Here is an 18,628-nt window from a genome sequence, read left to right as displayed (position 1 = left end):
GTATAGTCTTGCCCTCAAACTCACGCCATTGGTCAATTCATGAGTCAGCGTTGCCATGTCAAGGTGCTCAAACAGAGTAATTCTGTTTTTGTCTGTTAAAAAAACAGAATGGCAATGTTTACACTTTTTGGTGGAAATCAACTGACAAAAAGGTTTACATGTCTCAGCATAGTAAACTGGAATGAAGCATTTTAACAAAAAGAATTACATCACCAGTAACAATAAGAAATGTGGAAATTGTGCCTTGCAGAACAAATGTGGGTTACAAGTCTTGTTTGTCTTTCTATGTGCGCTACTTGCACTCTCTGTGGTCTCTAATTGGAATGTGTAAATGGGTCCATTTACATTAAAAAAATATATTAAAAGCATAGCCTCAAGACTCATGTTCAAACAGAAGTGCCCAATTCATTATTGAGAGTACGGAGGAAAATGAGGTGTGTGTGAGGGAGAAAGAGACAGGGGCGTTTCTCCAAAATGTGCTCCCACTGTGACCGCAGTGCAGTACATCTGCCCAGTTAGGGTGTAATTTGTGGGAAGGGTGGATTAACCTTTTTCTGGTTCATCCCTACCTCTGCTCTTATTTTCCTTTCTTCCACATCCTCCCATTGAAGTGATGAACATTGTTAGGATCCAAGGGAAAATTCCCATCGTCTTTCTCTGTCCACTGAATGTATTCAGATCAGTAGGTGCTAATTTACTGTATCGGGAGCATCTGGCCGCATGTCCATTTCCAGGAAGGGATGCATAGACTTGTCACTAATTGATGACCTCTTATTGATCTCGCTACAAGAAAAACCAATACCTTTTGAGGCATACTGGGCACTTATTCGGTTTCTTTGTGTGCTCACTGCCTTTTGTTAGCTAGCATTTGTTTTGGGGAAGTTACTTTAAAACTAGTTTCTCAAGCGTCAAGCTATTCATGATTTAAAGTTGTTAAACTGTTTTTGCATGGTTATCTGGACTTGGTCAGAAACTATGGAAGTTATTAGCTAAATTCATTGAAGCTTTTTAAAGCGTTAGTGCGCAAAAACAATGACTATCAGTGTGACGGACAGTATTATATTTGAAAAGATTAACTTGCAACCAATTACAGCTAATAAACCATACAAAAATAGGGAGAGTAAAAGACATTTGTAATGTGTTTTTTTTTTTTTTTTTTTTTTTTTTTTTTTTTTTTTTTTTTGAGCAAATAGCATTTATTTGAAATCGAAATCTTTTGTATCATTGTTTTCACTAAAATATTACGCAGCTCAGCTGTTTTAACATTAATAAGAAATGTTTCTTGAGCATATTAGATGTGACTGAAGACTGGAGTAATGACTGCTAAAAATTACATTTCAAAATCTATTAAAATAGAACATTTTATTTAAATTGTAATATTTCACAATATACCTGTTTTATGTATCTGTGAATGTACTGTATTTTTGATCAAATAAATTCAACCTTGGTAAGCTTAAGACTTTAAAACATTAAGAAAAACATCTGTCCCTAAACTTTTGAAAAGTAGTTTTTTTTTTTTTTGTGTATCGTTTTATTACCTCTACTTGTTGTAAAAAGTTGCATGTTACAGGAAAAGCTACACTATGCTACTAAACATTTTAGTTGCGTATTTCCACTGTTGGATAGTTATTTCTCATCATGCAAGTAAAGTTAAGTAATGTCAGTATTTTTCTTCTCTTCCCAAAGGATCTTCAACCATAGACCTGCTGATCTATCAGACCCTCTGCTATTCCCATGATGACCTGGATATGATTGATGTGGACGACTACCTGCTGAAAATCTGTGGCCAGGCGGAGTTCCTCAGAAAGTAAGAACTAAGGGTTCACCAAAAAGTGACTTGACCTCCCTTCTTGATGCTTTGTTTGCTTGCTATCTAAATGCATAGAACTTCCATAGACATAAATCAAAAGTTACATAGTTTACCCTTCATCTTTAGCCTGCCAAATGACCCTACATAAAAAGGGCAATTAGCAGCCTTGGGATGAAAGCTTACTCTGAAAATTCTACTCACTCTGAGCATTTTAATTACGATCCAAACACATTCTCCCACAATCTTTATTAGAGATACACTGGTCGACCGACCATAAATCAGAACCAGATTTTTTTTTTTTATTCTTTTGGCTGATCTTTATTCCGGACTTGCGCACAGACTGCATTGCAATCATTTCCCAAAATTTAATTTGTTGAAATATTATAAAGTTTGAAAACAGGATGTTAACACAGGCCAGAGACGACTTAAGATGGAAGCAAAGAGAACGCAGAGCAAATACTGTACCAGACACAGCAAGTTCATTGTTTGCAATGCTCGAAATATAGGAAGAAAAATATGAATATTGAATTGGCAGTGAGGGTTTATCTGAATGTATCTGAAGAGAACTGACTGTCTTCAGAAAAGTTTTCATGACGTTTTCTTTTCCTCTTACCTCCAAAGAAACCGCTGCTATTCCATAAGCGCCACCTACTGTCAGAGAGTGAATTTCTGTCAGTCCATCTACTGTTTTTGTTTTGTGGGTGTCTATGTAGCATAATGTCACAAATCTAAAGTCAGACCACTCTGTTTTACTTTAAATCTTGAAATTTTACTATCCAATTCAAAAACAACGGCTCATGCTACATGTGTGTAGCAACTTTGTTTGGATTTATTCAAATTTAGTGGTTGCCTCTAAATTTAAATGGCTACAGATATTCTTAAGGCCAGTTTACTTTAAAAAAAAAAAAAAAAAGTTTGCTTAAAATAGCGGAATCAGTTCATTTGCTTGTAACAATTGGAATCTGTCATGATAAATCGTGATTGGTGCATCACTAGTCTTTATGATGTTCATGTCTGGCAATAATTCATATTCCAGGCTTCTTGTAAATACTGTTGACAACAGGTTTTTTTTTTTGGACATCTGCATTTTTCTTCCAGGGGATTCATGTCCACCTCACATTGGGGAGAAAATCCAATCACACACTCATGTTGAGCCAAAGCATTACAGCCAAAAACAGTCCCCCTGCTGCTTGTCAGTTTGCAGTATGTTGCTAAAACATTCCCGTCTAATAGCATAATGAACTACATGTTACAAGCGTTTCTGGTTTAAGTACATTTTAGTTGTGGGTGGAAATGGGGTGATTCCAAAAAAAACGAGCTGAACTGAAGCTCTGCGGTTTGTGGTCTGAAAAGTTCCTCATATAAACGTGGCCCTTCAATTGTGGTTTCACAAAAACTAGCTGTGCTTATGTCTGTGGACTGCTATAACCACATTTGGTTTCCCCATGACACGACCACCCTTTGAGGCAGACATAATCACTCTTACGTGTGCTCTTCCTGTTTTTCATTTTTTTAAAGGCCACTTGACATTTTTGATGTTATAGTTGGTTTGGAAGGCAAAACAGACAGAGCTGAGACTGTCTGTGCGACAAGAACCGCAGGTGTGATTCGGTTGAATGTGTTGGTTGTTTTTGCTGTGGGTGCAGCTGTTTGATAGGAAGTGTGTCTTTTCCTGATAACCATGTGCTTGTGTGCAGGGCCAGGCGGCGCTTTGTGTGTATGACGGTTTTAAAATAAAATGCATAAACCTCAGTTTCAGAACAATAACGTACTTCACTCATGGAGGCCTTTTTCTGGGTCCTCGCACTTAGTTTTTCAGTTTCTTAATGATTGTTACAGTGTTTCATTGACATTTAGAAGAGCAGTTTGTAGGATTTTCATACTGAATTGTTAGACCAAGGTTATTTTAAAAGAAAATTTACAAAATGGCTAGAAAATGGGTTGTGCGCTGTATTACGAGACAAAGTGTGTGTAAAAGAACAGCATTTATTATTAAGGTTTTTTTTTTTTAAACATGAATGTCTTTTACTCTCACCTATGCTCAATTTAATACATCCTTGTGGAAGTTAAAAAAAAAAAAAAAAATCTTACTGACTCAAACTTAAACGTTTATAAAGACATTATGGACCAATTGATCTCAAGTTTGCTTTTGCCTCTTTCCTTTCTGCTAAGCACTGAGACTCTGGCGAGCTTTGAGTACATCCAACAATGTCTGAAGTTTGACTGGGACATTCGACTCCTCCTTACCAAACGGAGTTCTGTCAGCATGGAGCTCACCCGAATGGTAAGACCAAAGCTGACAGCAGATGGGTTAGTGACCCAACATGTTTTCGTCTTGTTGAAACCACAGGAAACACCTTTAGGAGCCTTTTTTTTTTTTTTTTTTTTTTAAGACCGATTACACCAACTCTGCACTCCTTGTGTACTCAATTCTTGAAAGTATAAAACCTTGAGTTACAGGTTTGAATGAGTGCAATCAATATTAACCCTACTGAATGTTGAACACTTTAAAAAAGCAGTCCACATTGCGCCAGGCATGTTTGTCCATCATGCAATTCCTCAAGCTTTTTTGGAATATTTCAAAAAACATTTATTTTAAATCTGACGGCATTCATGTTGCTTTTATTTAGAGTACAATGCATATGCCTGGTATGTGTCGTTACACCTAGATGATGCACTTGCACTTGCACTTAAAAATAAAGGTATCAATTTTCACAGCAATGACACTGAAGAACTGTTTCCTTAGTGTGAAGAATATTTTAATATTCTAAAGAACCTTTTGTTTAACCAGCACCATTTATGAATCATTATTCATAACAGTGTAGAAGATAATGGTGTTTGAATTCTTAAATGTTTGCATTATTTAATGAATGTTGTTAACAGCTTGAAGATGATGAAACTCCATCCACCATGAACCACAATATTCTGCTGCAAGAGAGGCCCATCAAACAGACTGTGACCAGGTAATAGCGATGAAGAGGAGGTTTAGGCTGTTGTACACGAGTGATTTAACTTCCACACTGTTTGAATCATACTCTTTTATTTGTGTGACAGGGAGGCACTGACTCTTCTCCTGGATACCTTTCACAACGAGGCTGAGTCTTTCCTTTTGTCGGAGGTAAGCTTGTTACAAACATTGCTTATCTGAAGATTGTTTGATAATGAAATTTAAACGAGTCGGAACACATTAGTTCTTCGTCCAAAACACGATTTTGTCTTACCCTGGTTCACTATGGTAAGCCTATTACAAGCGTTTATATTTTAGACCTACCTACCAGGATGGTTTTCCCGGGAAGTTACGTACATGCGTCATTCGTCCGTGCGTCAGTCGTCACATCTGTAAATGGGTCAATGACGTGACGGGTCTTTTTTTTTTTTTTGTCCAAAGGCCTTAATAATAATAATAATAATAATAAAAAAAACAAATATATGACATCCAAAGTATGTAAGGTAGTACAAATTGATCTCTTTTACTGAATCCAAAAGGTTTTAATTATATTTTACTACATATAAAGGTATTTTGAAGTGTCAAAAGGTAATTCGGTAAAACCGATATAGTAAATATTTAAATGGAATAATATTGTTTTTAATAACTAAAGGAACTACAATAATACAAATATAAAGCAGATAAGGCTCTTTTTTTTACATTTCCCCTTTTCTCCTTTCCCTGTGCAATGTTTTACTTGAATATGTTGGAGTGTTTAGAGTAGTCCAATAAATGATTACATTTATGAGATCAGTGATAATTTGTTTTAATATTTCTTCTGTGGTACACACTATATACTACCTCAACATCAATGTCAAATCAGTTTTTTACTTTCAAATCAGTGGTTAAACCGAATGACTTTTTTGGTGACATTTTTTCCATCTTGTAAAAAATAACAAAAAAGTGTTAACTGATTGTACGAACCACAAAATCTTAAACTAAAAAAACTAAGTAAACTAAAAAATGGTTTCAAATATAGTTATATCTCCATTCTATTTTTTTACACTTTTAAAAACCTTATTCGTCAATGACCCAAATAAAGAAAAGTTGCTCTGGCTAAATTGACGTGTGTATGTTGTGGGAGTGGCATAGGCTAGCTGTCCCATTGAGCAAGAGGTTGACATGTAGCATGCTGAATCACCCTTTCAGAAACTCCTAACAGAGGAGAGTCTGCTGGCAGAAACGGAATGCGACAGAGCTCATAATAAAACCAGAAATGACATTGGCTTGGCTTTTTGGAGATGGTGAGAATTAAGGGATTTGAGATGTTGCTAAAGCGACGTGGAGAAGGAATCTTTATTACTTAACAGGCGAGTAAGATATTTATTGAACAGATAAATTGCCATATGTAGCTCTCTACAGCGTTCATAGTAAAGCATTATCTCTTGTGAAGGGTCATTTTATTATGGTTGTAACGCAGTGCAGGAAATTATTTGAGGATGTATTGTATCTATTAATGGGTAAAGCTACAGTAATGTCTTAGTTTAGGTGGAAAGCATCTCGAGCTGACTAGTTTGTTATATCTCTTAAGCCTAGTAGTGAATGTTTTATGAGCAGAAGGGTAATCTCCCTTTAGTTGAGAAAGGACCATATTCATCCGCACAGTCACGCAGAGCTGAAGCAAAACAAAAACGATGTTCTTACTCGATGCATGCGGTTTTGTTTTTTTTAAAATGACCTTTAAAGTGGAGATTTGTGATATATGGCCAATCCAAAACACAAAACTATTTGTGGTTTCCAAACCTTTTCCTAACCATTCCCTTTATCTGCCATTGGAAAAAAAAAAAAAAAAAAATCCAATTAGCCTTTTCTTCCGTTCCGATGTATATCCGAGTGAAACTACTTCTCAAACAAGAATAAAATGCAGGACTGGAATTGATTTTGTCCATCGGGACAAAATCAATCTCATACTATCTCTTGCTATCTCATACGACTGACAAGTTGCCTGAAGTCAAGAGAAGAGATGTCGGGTCCGTGTGTACGTTGCGTTCATTCATTTTTTGATTCAATATTGAAAGTAGAAAAACGAAAAAACGGTTCCTTTTTTCGTGTTTTTTTTTTTTTAAACGAAAAACAATTATTCAGTTTTTTTTTGTTTTTTTTTTGGGTAGAAAAAAATAACCAGCTTGAATATTCGATTTCTACACGTGGGCGGGAATGAAATGCCCCTTTCCTCTGATTTGTCAGCCGAAGATCAAACTGTTTCGTCATCAGTTCTTTCTCAGTTCCGCATAACAGAATAAAAGTCCTCCGCTGCTGCAGTTGTACGGATTCATAACGTGTTAACGCGTTTATTGCAACTACTACATTTCATCTTTTTCTCATCAAACAACCAGACTTATGGCTGGTACGGTACACGGACCGGGTTGGTGCAAGAGGAAGTTATTTTGATTAAAGTTAGAGGGCACATGATTTAAAAAAAAATAAAAAAAAAATAAAAATTTATTCATAATAAATACTGCAATATTCCTTTAATGTCACCATAAAAAAAAATCATCCTTTATTTCAAGTATTTGAATGTCCAAAAAATACCTTTAAACGCATATGCTTGATATAGTTTTTGAAATGGCTTCATCCATCCTTCTATTTGTTTCAGTGTTGTTGTTTTTTTTTTCTTCTCACTTGCAGGTGGAGTTAGCATTGCATGTGGAGCGTTTAGTGCAGTCGGTGAAGGCCCTGTGTACATCTCTAGCAGCTGTTGAAACGCCTGACATCACTGCTGCCCTAAACCAGCTGCCAGCTTGCCCCTGCAGACTACAGCCTAAAGTGCAGAAGGTAGTACCTTTGAACAGTTCGTCACAAATCATTACATGGGAAATATTTTAGAAATCTGTTAAGCATATAATATGCAATCATTTATTTTTTATATATATATAATTATACACACACGTACACACACGTACACACACGTACACACACGTACACACACGTACACACACGTACACACACGTACACGTGTATATATATATATATATTTTTTTTTTCTACTTTCATGTGAGCACAGACGCATGCTGCAAACCTGCAGCTTTTGCTGCTTCTAGTTCCTCAAATGACTAGACCATTCTCAGCATTGCTTAAACCACTAACCTTTAAAACGGCTAGAAATGCTATGCATGTGTTTTTTTTCTTGGGTTTTACAAGTTTCATTTTCACTACAGAATTAGTGTGGCTCTATCTGGTATGCATGCTTATGTCTTTTTCTGTTTGTTTTTATAGGATGTCAGTGTCTTGGCGAAGAAAGAAAACAGAGGTACGATGCTTCTGGTCATACTATGGTCTTCGATCTTTGTCAAACTGAAGCATTTAGCTTTTTTAAACCCAGCCTTTACTATTATTCTACTACTTTACTAATATATATTTGAATTACGTATTAGTTTTGTAAAGGTTTTTTCTTTTTTTGTTGTTTTTTTTACTTTTTCCCCAAAAAATATATGAATGATATTTCTTATATTAAGATTTAGTGACTGTTTGTCACTAAAGTTAGTGACACTGTGCATTTATTTAGCTACTTTACAAATGCATTCTATACATATATTTGATTGTTTAAACTAGTAAGTTGGGTCTGGAACAAGGATAAAACAATGAAAATCCTTAACTAAAAATATATTAAGTTTATTTTTTTAAATATCCAAAATCGTTGGTCCGTTCATCTCAAGTGTGTCCATACTTGACCAGTAGTGTTTGCCTCTTCCTGGGGTAACATAGTTGAGGATGTATACAAGCGTTTCATGTTTGTTGGAAGAGTGTTTATGTAGCATCCTGCTACAATGATGTCTGTGATCCCAGATAGGGATAAACGGGAAGGATGCACCCTTGTGCATGACATGTTCAACTTTAACATCTGGTGTGCATTCCTACTGCTGCTTCATCCAACATTCTTTAACATGCAAAACAATTACAAAAATTAAAGTTTCAGAGTGGTGTAATAATTATGAATAATTCTTAGCATCATGATCTGAATATAAACAGCAGAACTTATTTTTCCTTTACAGTGGCAATTGTGGAGAAGTTGACTGCAGCTATCTTGGATCTTGTGGAGCTGTACTGTAGCACTTTCAATGCTAATTTCCACACCATGCCACACAGCAGCAGATCCACAGCCCCCATACAGGAAGCTGGCATGGTCACCAACGTCCTTTCCTTCAGTGTTTACGCGGCTCATCGCGTTCCCATCACATGGGCTGCCAGGTAGTGCTATCTTTTCTTGGTTTGGATATATCATCCTGTGAATCTAGCATGCATTATACACTGGTAAAAAATAATACAAAAATATTAAGCAGCACAACTGTTTTTAACATGGATAATAATACAAAATGTTTCCTGAGTGCCAAATAAGCATATTTGAATGATTTCTAAAGGATCATGTGACACTAAAGACTGAAGTAATAGCTTTTTTTTATCAAATGAATGAAGTCTTGGTGAGCATAAGAGGTTTCTTTAAAAAATATCTTCCTGACCCCAAACATTTGAACGGTAGTGTACACCGTAACAACTGTTTACATTTTGCAACATGAACAAGTGCACAAGTGACTATGTGGGTTTTGCTAAAAATTGGAATGCGAAAAGATTATATCTGTGACTTTTTCCTACAACACTTTTATAAAATGGGTAGATGGTGAATATGAAAGTGGGTTGTATTGTCGGTTTGAACGAGTTCAGATTTGCAGTTGTGAAAGATTAGCAATCCGGAATGACAGGTTTTAATAACAAACAAGATCTGTTGACGTTTGCAAAGCAGACTTTCCATGGTATCATCTTACGTGCTGCGATTTGCCCCATTTCAATGAACCAAAAACTGAAAGTATAAATTTAAAACATTTAAGGCAAATAACATGGACCATATGGATTAATCAGAAAAATAACTAATTCTTGCCTTGGTTGCGTTTCACTGTTATTAGGTTTAATGGCACGTGTTTGTATTTGTACAGGAAGTGCTTTTTTTTTTTTTTTTTTTTTTTTTTCTCTCAGCAAATAGTTTTCCAGATTGCATGATCGCCATCTGTTGATCACATTCATGGTCTCATTTGTGACTCAAAAAACCCCTGAATGTTGCGTTTTTAGATTGATGCCTCTACTTCCACAATAATCAATTTTCCCGAGGTCTAATTTCCAGTCCTCAGAATTCAGAGACGCAGCTGGACACCAGCTGTCCACGTTGCTGATCCCCTTTGGTAATCCAGCAGGATTATTTGGCGTTATGGTGCACAGAGAGAACTTTTAGAATTTCTTTTCTCCGTCTTCTCCACCCTCTGTCCTAACCTAGAACCGTGACAACTGCTCCCACCAGTATGGAGACAGATGCTGGCCAACCCTAAATGTCACTACACCTCGCCCAGTCGTTCAGTGATTAAAGTAATACAGCCATTTCCCCTCCCCCTCACAGCACAGGAATGGTCTCTCCCGCCCATTGACCTGGACTAGTGCTCTTTGTCTCCCTCTGAAACTGATGCTGACTGGAACGAGCCATCACAAAGGAGCACGTATGGGAACTCAGCATAAACTTTGACCTTTTGAGGCCAGGCGGAGGGCAGGCTGGGCACCAGGCACCTGTGCAGTGGTGACGGAGGGCTGACATTCCCCTGCATCCCATCTGCTTTTGGCAATTAGAGTCAATCAGATTGTTTCTTCAGGGCTGATATATAATCCACTTCCTTTTTTAGTATTCAAGGCTCAAATCAGATCTCAGATCAGTGTTAAATGTTCATTCCAAACTTTATTTATCATGAAGATGGTTAAATCATTTTTAGGAGGCAACAACCACAGTGGGTTTTCCTCTGGAGTGTTTTTCTGGATCCTCTAATCAGTATTAGGATTGGTAACATTGTTTCACTCATGTGTTTTTCTTCCCTCTTTGGTATTCCATTTAGCTTGGGAATGTTTTTCCTTCTATTTAAATCTGTCTCGGTTCATTTCCCATTTTGGAGTCTCTATAAGTGCTTAAATTGAAGTTGAATGATGTGGGAGAACATTGTATAGTGTTGGGATTAGGAGAGAGGAGTTGGAAAAAGGTGGCAAGGTTTCCACAGCCATTAACTGTGCTTGCGAACCCAAATATAAAAGCAGTCTGTAGGTTAAGGCTTGTTTTCTAAAGCATCAAGCAGACTTCATTCAGTATTTAGGACATTCAGAAGAAATGCATGAGTCAGTCTTGAAAGGCGAAGATCCAACTTTGTGTATTCTCTTTACCATATCTTTTTGGACTGCTCTGCTTTTCAAGAGAATTTTTCATTTTTGGGCGGCCTATCGGTCACCCTCAAGTTGTTCTGAACCTGTATGAATTTCTATTGCTGAACAAGATATTTTGAACTGAAGAATGTAGGAAACCAAATAGTTGACGGGGCACCATTGCCTTCTAAAAAAAAAAATAAAAAAAAATATTGGAAGGCAATTGGGTCCATCAACTTTTTGGTTAACCGTAATCTTCAAAATAACACCTTTGTGTTCAGCAGAAGTAAAACTCATACAGGTTTGGAACAACTTGAGAGTTAGTACATGACAATTTTCATTTTTAGGTGAACTAAACCTTTACTAAATAAAACTGTCATCTACTTGCATTAATCTCTAAGGACTTATTTAATAAAATCTTACCAGCAAAAGTTTTTGAATTTGTCATATGTACATGTATAACAACTTGTTTTTGGTTTTTGTTTTACTCTTTAATAATTGGTCAAAAACCGACTCCATGCAATCTCTTGTCATGAGACATGGCATTAATATCTTAACTACCTACTTGCGTAAAGCATAAAGTTAAAGTCATGCTAGTCACTTATGACTTTGCGGATTTCTCATGGTCAAAAGTCACAGTAATGGAAACATGCTCACCTGAATCATACACCGTATATATGTTATTAAAGCCAGTGCTGAGATGATTCATTTGAAATTGAAAGGATATGTTCACCTGACAATAAAAATACTGTCATAATTCACTATCCAAATGACTTTCCTCTGTGAAAACGCTAATGGCAATTGTTTTAAAAATTCAATCTTTTCCATGCAATTGCAACGAAAGGGGACTGAAGTTTAAGTTTCAAAAAATGACCATCAGTGTGTCATAAGCATAGTCCACATGAATTCTGAGGTAAATTACAGCAGAATGACATTTTAGTCTGAAGGCTGAAATGTCAAGATTTTCTGTAAAAACAGAAGTAGCTATTTCTGATTTGTGAATTAAAAAGATTGGTCTTAAAATAATGATTGAGGAATCTATCGATCTAGTTCATAAAACTAGGCTGAATGATATGGGGCGCCGTTTGTAAAGCGGTTCACGCTGAAAATAACAGCAACATTTTGTCACATTTAGCTTCAAACGATGTTTAAAAAAACTGGTATGAATTTTTGACGGTCACTTTTTAGCACATTTACAACAATATTTGTCAACTTAGAGATATTTTAAATAGTTTAATCTAAATATTAAATGTTATACCTAAATGTTAAATCTTAAATCTAAATGCTAAATCTAAATGTTAAATCTAAATGTTAAATCTAAATGTTAAATCTAAATGTTAAATCTAAATGTTAAATCTAAATATTAAATCTAAATATTAAATCTAAATCTAAATCTAAATGTTGAATCTAAATGTTAAATCTAAATGTTGAATCTAAATGTTTCGGGTGAAACTAAATATTTAACTAATATGCAAATTCAAAATGCCGGTAACCGGATTTAGATTCAACATTTAGATTTAGATTTAGATTTAACATTTAGATTTAGATTTAACATTTAGATTTAGATTTAACATTTAGATTTAGATTTAACATTTAGATTTAGATTTAACATTTAGATTTAGATTTAACATTTAGATTTAGCATTAACATTTAGGTGTAACATTTAATATTTAGATTTAACTATTTAAAGTATCTCTAAGTTGACAAATATTGTTGTAAATGTGCTAAAAAGAGACAGTCAAAAATTCATACCAGTTTTTTAAACATTGTTTGAAGCTAAATGTGACAATGTTGCTGTTATTTTCAGCGTGAGCCGCTTTACAAACGGCACCCCATAGAATGAATCACACACCCTGATCTGGTGTGAACTGAACTGGTTTCTGAGTTCAGCTGAATTTGGTCACTGTGGTTATGTTAGCAGCTCTCTGGAAAGGGTGATTTAATGGCCCACTTTTTTTGGCTTCTGTTAGATTTTTGATGCCATTTGCTGATCTCACCCTCTTTCTCTTTCTTTCACAAACATCCACAGCTATGAAAATTTCTTCCTGTCCTGTTCTCTCACCCACGGTGGGGTGGAACTATGTGCCCCCCAGCACACCAGTAAACAGTCTGTCAGCAAATATCTCTTCCACCTGGTAGTGTGGGACCAGAGGTGAGCCTGACGCCAATCCACACATGCTACACAGTCCCATGAATACAATCTCTTTGAGGTTAAAAAAACAAATGGCCTAATGTTTGAACACGTTAGATCTTAGTTTGTTTACCAAGTACTTCAGATGTAAAATTTGAAAATAGCTCATCCATCTCCGCTTCCTGTGACTGTTTTTGTACTCTGCCCCCTTCATTGTAGAGTTTTGTTATTGTTCTGTTATATTTCAGTAGACAGTTATTTTATTTTCTACATCCTAGTAAATATATTTAGGTACACGTATGTAGGTGTGCATGTACTATTATAACTCCAGGTGTAGGTGTTTAAAACCTTGTTCTTAGGTTTTAGAGCAAACTAAAACTAATTGTTTTTACGAAAATGCATTGCCATTTCAAAAACATGGTTGTGACTGGCATTATTTATTAATTTATCTTTTTCAATATATAGAGTTTGCTTCCCCGTCCAGATCAACCAGTTGCCAAGGGAGTCACAGCTGACTGTGATGCTATATGCCACCCCTCTACCGCCCCCTGGAAGTGCGGAGGAGAAGAGCAAGCAGAAACGCAGCATTGAAGCTCTGGGCTGGGTCACCATGCCTCTGTTCAACTTTAGACAGTAAGCATGGATCTGTTTTTTTTTTTTTTTTTAAATGTATTGCTGGCTGACTGTCACATTTTGTGTGCTTTTGTCATTAAGGATGATTGCATGAGTGCATGTTATAATGGAGGGCATGAAAACAGGCTCTTTAAGCACTAGAGTTCTGTTGATACTCACCTCCTACAGCAATCCAGTTGTGGTGTTCAGAACAGACCGACTTCTGCAAGTCTAACGCGGCCTACAAACACCACACACACTAAAAGTGCTTTTTTTGTTGTGTGTATTCCAGTTCTTGAGAAATGGTGTATTTAGAAGTAGATAACAGTATGCAGTTAGGGGTGGGCGTTATGTCAAAAATATATCCTTTTCTTTTTTTCTTTTGGAATGTAAAAAAATAAAGCACTATTCTATTTCTTACTTGAATGCTAGTGTTAAATACACCAACTGGAATGAAATAATCAAACAAATTATACAGTAACGCTACATAGACTTCACTGAATAAATTATAAATTATTCTCTTGGTCTTTTGTTGTTTGTTAATTACAAATGGCAGCAGGTTTATTAGGCTGCTGTCACTTTAAGACCTCATGCACGGATCTAATAAACAGACACGTATCTGGTTTGTGTGAATTTGTGTAATGTGTATCTTTTGTGCTTAATTTTTAATAGCAAAGAAAATGACAAAGATTTTTCTTTGCCACTTTGGCCTAAATGTCTGCCATTCTTTATTTTATAGTTTGTTACCTAAGGCTCTGTTTTTAAAATAGGTAAATTAGTTCGGCTATAATGCTCAGTCATTTGCAAAATAGTAAAACCAACATGAAAAAAAAATCATAAGATATTTTTGCCATCGCCCACCCCTACTTTGAGTTAACATGTGATGTAAATGTATGTTGGGATGAAGGCGCCAGAACTGCAACTGATAGAATGCACTGTAGCACGATACTATATTTCTTTAATTGCAGATCGTGGATTTTAATCATTCACATTTTAATAGTTCACTATCAAAAATTGATAATGCACACCCTTAACAGAAGTAGAATTAATTTGAAGACCCATTGAACCCACATTATATGGTCACATGCAAGTCCAACTAAACTTAATCTACATGTCATGCTTGAACATTTTCGTGCTTTTCTTCAGGAATTTTGAACTGTTTAAAAAAAAAAACAGCCGGACTTGCATAAGTTATTGACGTTGCATAATTTATTTATTTTTTAGGAAGGCTCACATGTTTGCTTAAAGATTTGTTTACAGGATCCATAGAACATAACTAGCAAAAATATTTACCATTGCCTGTAAGATATAAACAAGAATGTACTTGGTAGGTCAAGTATGTATTTATATACTCCATCTTTGTCCATATCCTGTTGTTGCTTGTTTTGTGCATCCATAAGCGGATGTTAGGTGTTTTCTGACCCTGCACCCTATTTTTCCATCTTCCTCAGTGTTCTGACGTGTGGGAGGAAGCTGCTAGGTCTCTGGCCTTCAACCCCCGCCAGTGGAAATGCTCGTTCCAGTACGCCCAACTTCAGCCAGCCAGACAGCGTCATCCTTCAGGTTTGGCCTTCTTCTCAATTCAATGTGTAATCATACAGTAAACGGTTTCCTGCTTGTCCTGCTTCATTACAGATAACTCTCTCACCAAGTTCTCTGCAAACTCACAACACTCTCCCTTTCCATTCAGTAGTTTTTCTCCCCCTATTTTTTTGATTGATCTGTCCTTTATCCAGGAGGTTGCAATGTGTCAAATAGGCCCTTATCAGACCTTAAGGACGAGGTTTCCTATTTAAAACAAACCCGCCACCTAATTTTCATATTTTTTTCCAAAGGTCATTTATGCATACACGCTCACAAAAGCTAACTATTGAGGACACATGCATGGACAACTTTAAGGTTTAAGATGTTGATGAGCAGTACATTTTTGAAGGCATGCTTATGTATGCTTAGATTATATGTAAATGAGTATAATAAAGGTAAATTCTGTGCTTGGCTCAGTAACTTTGGCAGTAATGGGGTCAGGCCAGTGTGCTAGTGGAAATATAGGAAGGAACTGTCCCGCTCCTTGCAAAATGCCCTAAAAGTAGGTCAGGTAGCTCTGCAGAGAGGGAGAGAGGGGGAAAGATGGATACAGATGTTTTATATGCATCTAAATAGCCACAGGCAAAATGAAATGCTCAGGAAATAGTCTGACAACACAACTAGACATTTTATGATTTTGTTGTTGCAAAATAACATTTATAGATTCAAGATATAACAGTTAATAACCATTTACATATTACTTATTAGTGCATGTAATATTGGAGGGCATGAAAACAGGCTCTTTAAGTACTAGAGTTCTGTTGATACTCACCTCCTACAGTAAACCATATGTGGTGTTTGGAACAGGCCAGCTTCTGCAAGTCTAACACGGCCTATAAACCCCACACACACTCAAACAAGTGCTTTTTTTTTTTTTTTTTTTTTTCAAAGTGTATTGTGGTTCCTGAGCAGAATTGGTGCATTGAAAAGTAGATTACTGTATCTAAAGCTGAGTAAATACAGAAGTAGAATGAATCAAGAATCATTGAACACACTTAATGGTTAAATTCACATGCAAATAACTTAAATATAGATAATGTCATACTTGAAAATGTTCACCCTTTTGAATTTCCATCTTCAGGAAGTTACATAAGTTATTGACATCCTAAAGCAAACACGTGAACCTTCACAAGAATTAGACTTAGTTTGCAGGATTCATAACGTTGGCAGTAATAGGGTTAGGCCAGTCTGCTAGTGGAAATGTAGGAATTAATTAAAATAGTCTGCATCAGAAATCGCATACTTCCCTACTATATAGTAGGTGAAAAATGTTGCCAAAAGTAGTATGTCAAAATTCACAGTACTAATTGTTTTAGGTTTTTGAAAGTCTTCATTTATTTGATCAAAAATACAGTAATATTGTGAAATATTACAATTTAAAGTAACCGTTTTCTATTTTAATACTTTAGAATTTTCAGCATTATTACTCCAGTCTTTATATTACTCAATATTGTTTGAATTGAAAAACCGTGTTTATTTGAAATGGTAAAGACAATTAAATTGTTACAAAAGATGTCACTTTTGATCAATTGAATGCGTATTTGCTGAATAAAAAGATGAATTTCTTTCCAAAAAAAAAAACACTAATCCCAGAAAACATGGCAATGTAGTTTCAGCAGTACAGGAAACAATTTATACAGACAATCATCACAAACACCTGAGACGTGTCAATCCCAGACAACCCTCGGCCCTTTGAGTCACCAGTTCCTCCACATGCATGAATGTCCTCTAACACATTCAGACGTGACATTTCACCGCCGCTCTCTGTAAACAGCACTCCCCGCTGGTATTGTTCTGAATCTGTGTGGTAAATAATGTGCGCATAGTTTTTCTCTTCACTCTGTCCGGGCCTCTGAAATTCCCACCCTCCGCACAGGCCTCCAACTATACAATCCCTGTTCTTCTTTCTGCAATCTCAGGGTGCCAAGCCAGCCCATAGCAGTGCCAATAGGGCTCTTTTGTGCCCGAATGGCATGGCTTTGTCTAAGGGCAGTGGGCTGTGCAGTTTAAACTGGGAGCGAAGCCTGGTCCTGGGCCTATTCAGTAGGTTCTGCCCCTCATTAAGGTGCCGGGGTTATTCAGTGCATTTGAGGTGGCAGATTTCCCTCAGTAAGTCCTCGCAATCTGCCCCGTCAAACCGCCCCAAAGCCAAGATGCATCTGGGGCTGATGACACATCTGGGGCTTGTTAAAACTGCTTAACGTATGCTCGCTCCCCTTAGCTCCTCTCCTTGTCCTATCCGCTGATGCTTTTCTCTCGCTCTTCTCTGACCCCATTTTTCACATTCTTTCTATTCAATTCACACTGTTCTTTGAAATTCTTAGTGGTTCAATATATTCATGCTGAACCACTTCCTACTTTATTAATTGACAAGACTTTGACAAGTAATTAATTATTGCAAGCTACTAACAGTTTATAAATGGGCATAAACTGCAATGCATGTATTACACAGTATAAGGGGGAAGAGACAGACCACTTGTGGTAATATTTAGGGGGGAAATTGCTGTTAATATCGTTTGATATCGGCAGATTTTTAGTGTTTTGCTTTTTTAAATTTATGTAGAATATTGGTTTTTGACTCCAAGTCAAGATCCCTTTTGTCCAAGACAATAATTGAAGGCCTGATATTTTGAAGCTGATATGTACCTCTGGTACTTCTATTGTAATAAACAGTTTATTTTTATTTTACATGATTATTTAAATTGTTATATTAATTTAGCTAAATTAATACAACATTCTAAAAAAATTAAATAAGACTTTGTTGAAGTTTGCCAAGGCCGCCTTAAGAGTATATAATTTTCATAACGCCTTAACATTTTCGACTTAAGTGTTTGCCAGAATAAGTTAAATTGATGCACCCCTACATTTTTTTTGTTTTTTTTGTTTGGTTATCTGATTCAAGGTAAATGCGTAACATTTTGGATTTTATTGCTGATTGAAATGTATTATTGAAGCAAAATCTTGACGAACTGTTAAATGCGTTGTCTGCCCTAAATAAGTTTATTTGCCTGATTCGAAAATAGCTGCCCAGGGGTGCTACCAAGATGGCTGCCGAGTGAACAGACTTGCCTTAAGCGGGTGGTGCGAAGGTCATGAAATGGATGAAGGGTATTCATTATTGTGCTGTGTTCTGTTCTGCTAATGGATGAAGTGTGATGCTGAGAAGCATATGGCAATAATAATTGGACTGATTTCAACCCGGACTGACAGAAGTGTGAAAACATACCCACAGTCCCTATCATTTAAAGCTTTTTTCATTGTTATGGTTTTCTTAAGCTCAGTGACAAAAACGGATTTGAAATCAAGACATAATGAAACCACAACCACATGTACCCAGTGT

At 36.2% G+C, this 18,628-nt stretch overlaps 1 protein-coding gene across 1 annotated transcript in view; it reads left to right on the top strand.

The window, feature by feature from the left end:
* Nucleotides 1-18,628, top strand: part of pik3c2b (phosphatidylinositol-4-phosphate 3-kinase, catalytic subunit type 2 beta) — a 47,135-nt gene that overhangs the window by 8,323 nt on the left and 20,184 nt on the right. The window contains exons 5-14 of the mRNA XM_079857023.1: nucleotides 1,687-1,807; nucleotides 3,983-4,094; nucleotides 4,694-4,773; nucleotides 4,865-4,928; nucleotides 7,425-7,571; nucleotides 8,013-8,046; nucleotides 8,789-8,984; nucleotides 12,991-13,113; nucleotides 13,558-13,725; nucleotides 15,156-15,267. Of these exons, the coding sequence (XP_079713149.1) occupies nucleotides 1,687-1,807; nucleotides 3,983-4,094; nucleotides 4,694-4,773; nucleotides 4,865-4,928; nucleotides 7,425-7,571; nucleotides 8,013-8,046; nucleotides 8,789-8,984; nucleotides 12,991-13,113; nucleotides 13,558-13,725; nucleotides 15,156-15,267 (1,157 nt within the window). The remainder of the gene's footprint in view (nucleotides 1-1,686; nucleotides 1,808-3,982; nucleotides 4,095-4,693; nucleotides 4,774-4,864; nucleotides 4,929-7,424; nucleotides 7,572-8,012; nucleotides 8,047-8,788; nucleotides 8,985-12,990; nucleotides 13,114-13,557; nucleotides 13,726-15,155; nucleotides 15,268-18,628) is intronic.

This window comes from Squalius cephalus (assembly GCF_949319135.1).
Source record: "Squalius cephalus genome assembly, chromosome: 22".
Classification (NCBI taxonomy): Eukaryota; Metazoa; Chordata; class Actinopteri; order Cypriniformes; family Leuciscidae; genus Squalius; species Squalius cephalus.
Note: the sequence above shows the minus strand (reverse complement) of the source record. Positions and strands in the feature narration are given on the sequence as shown.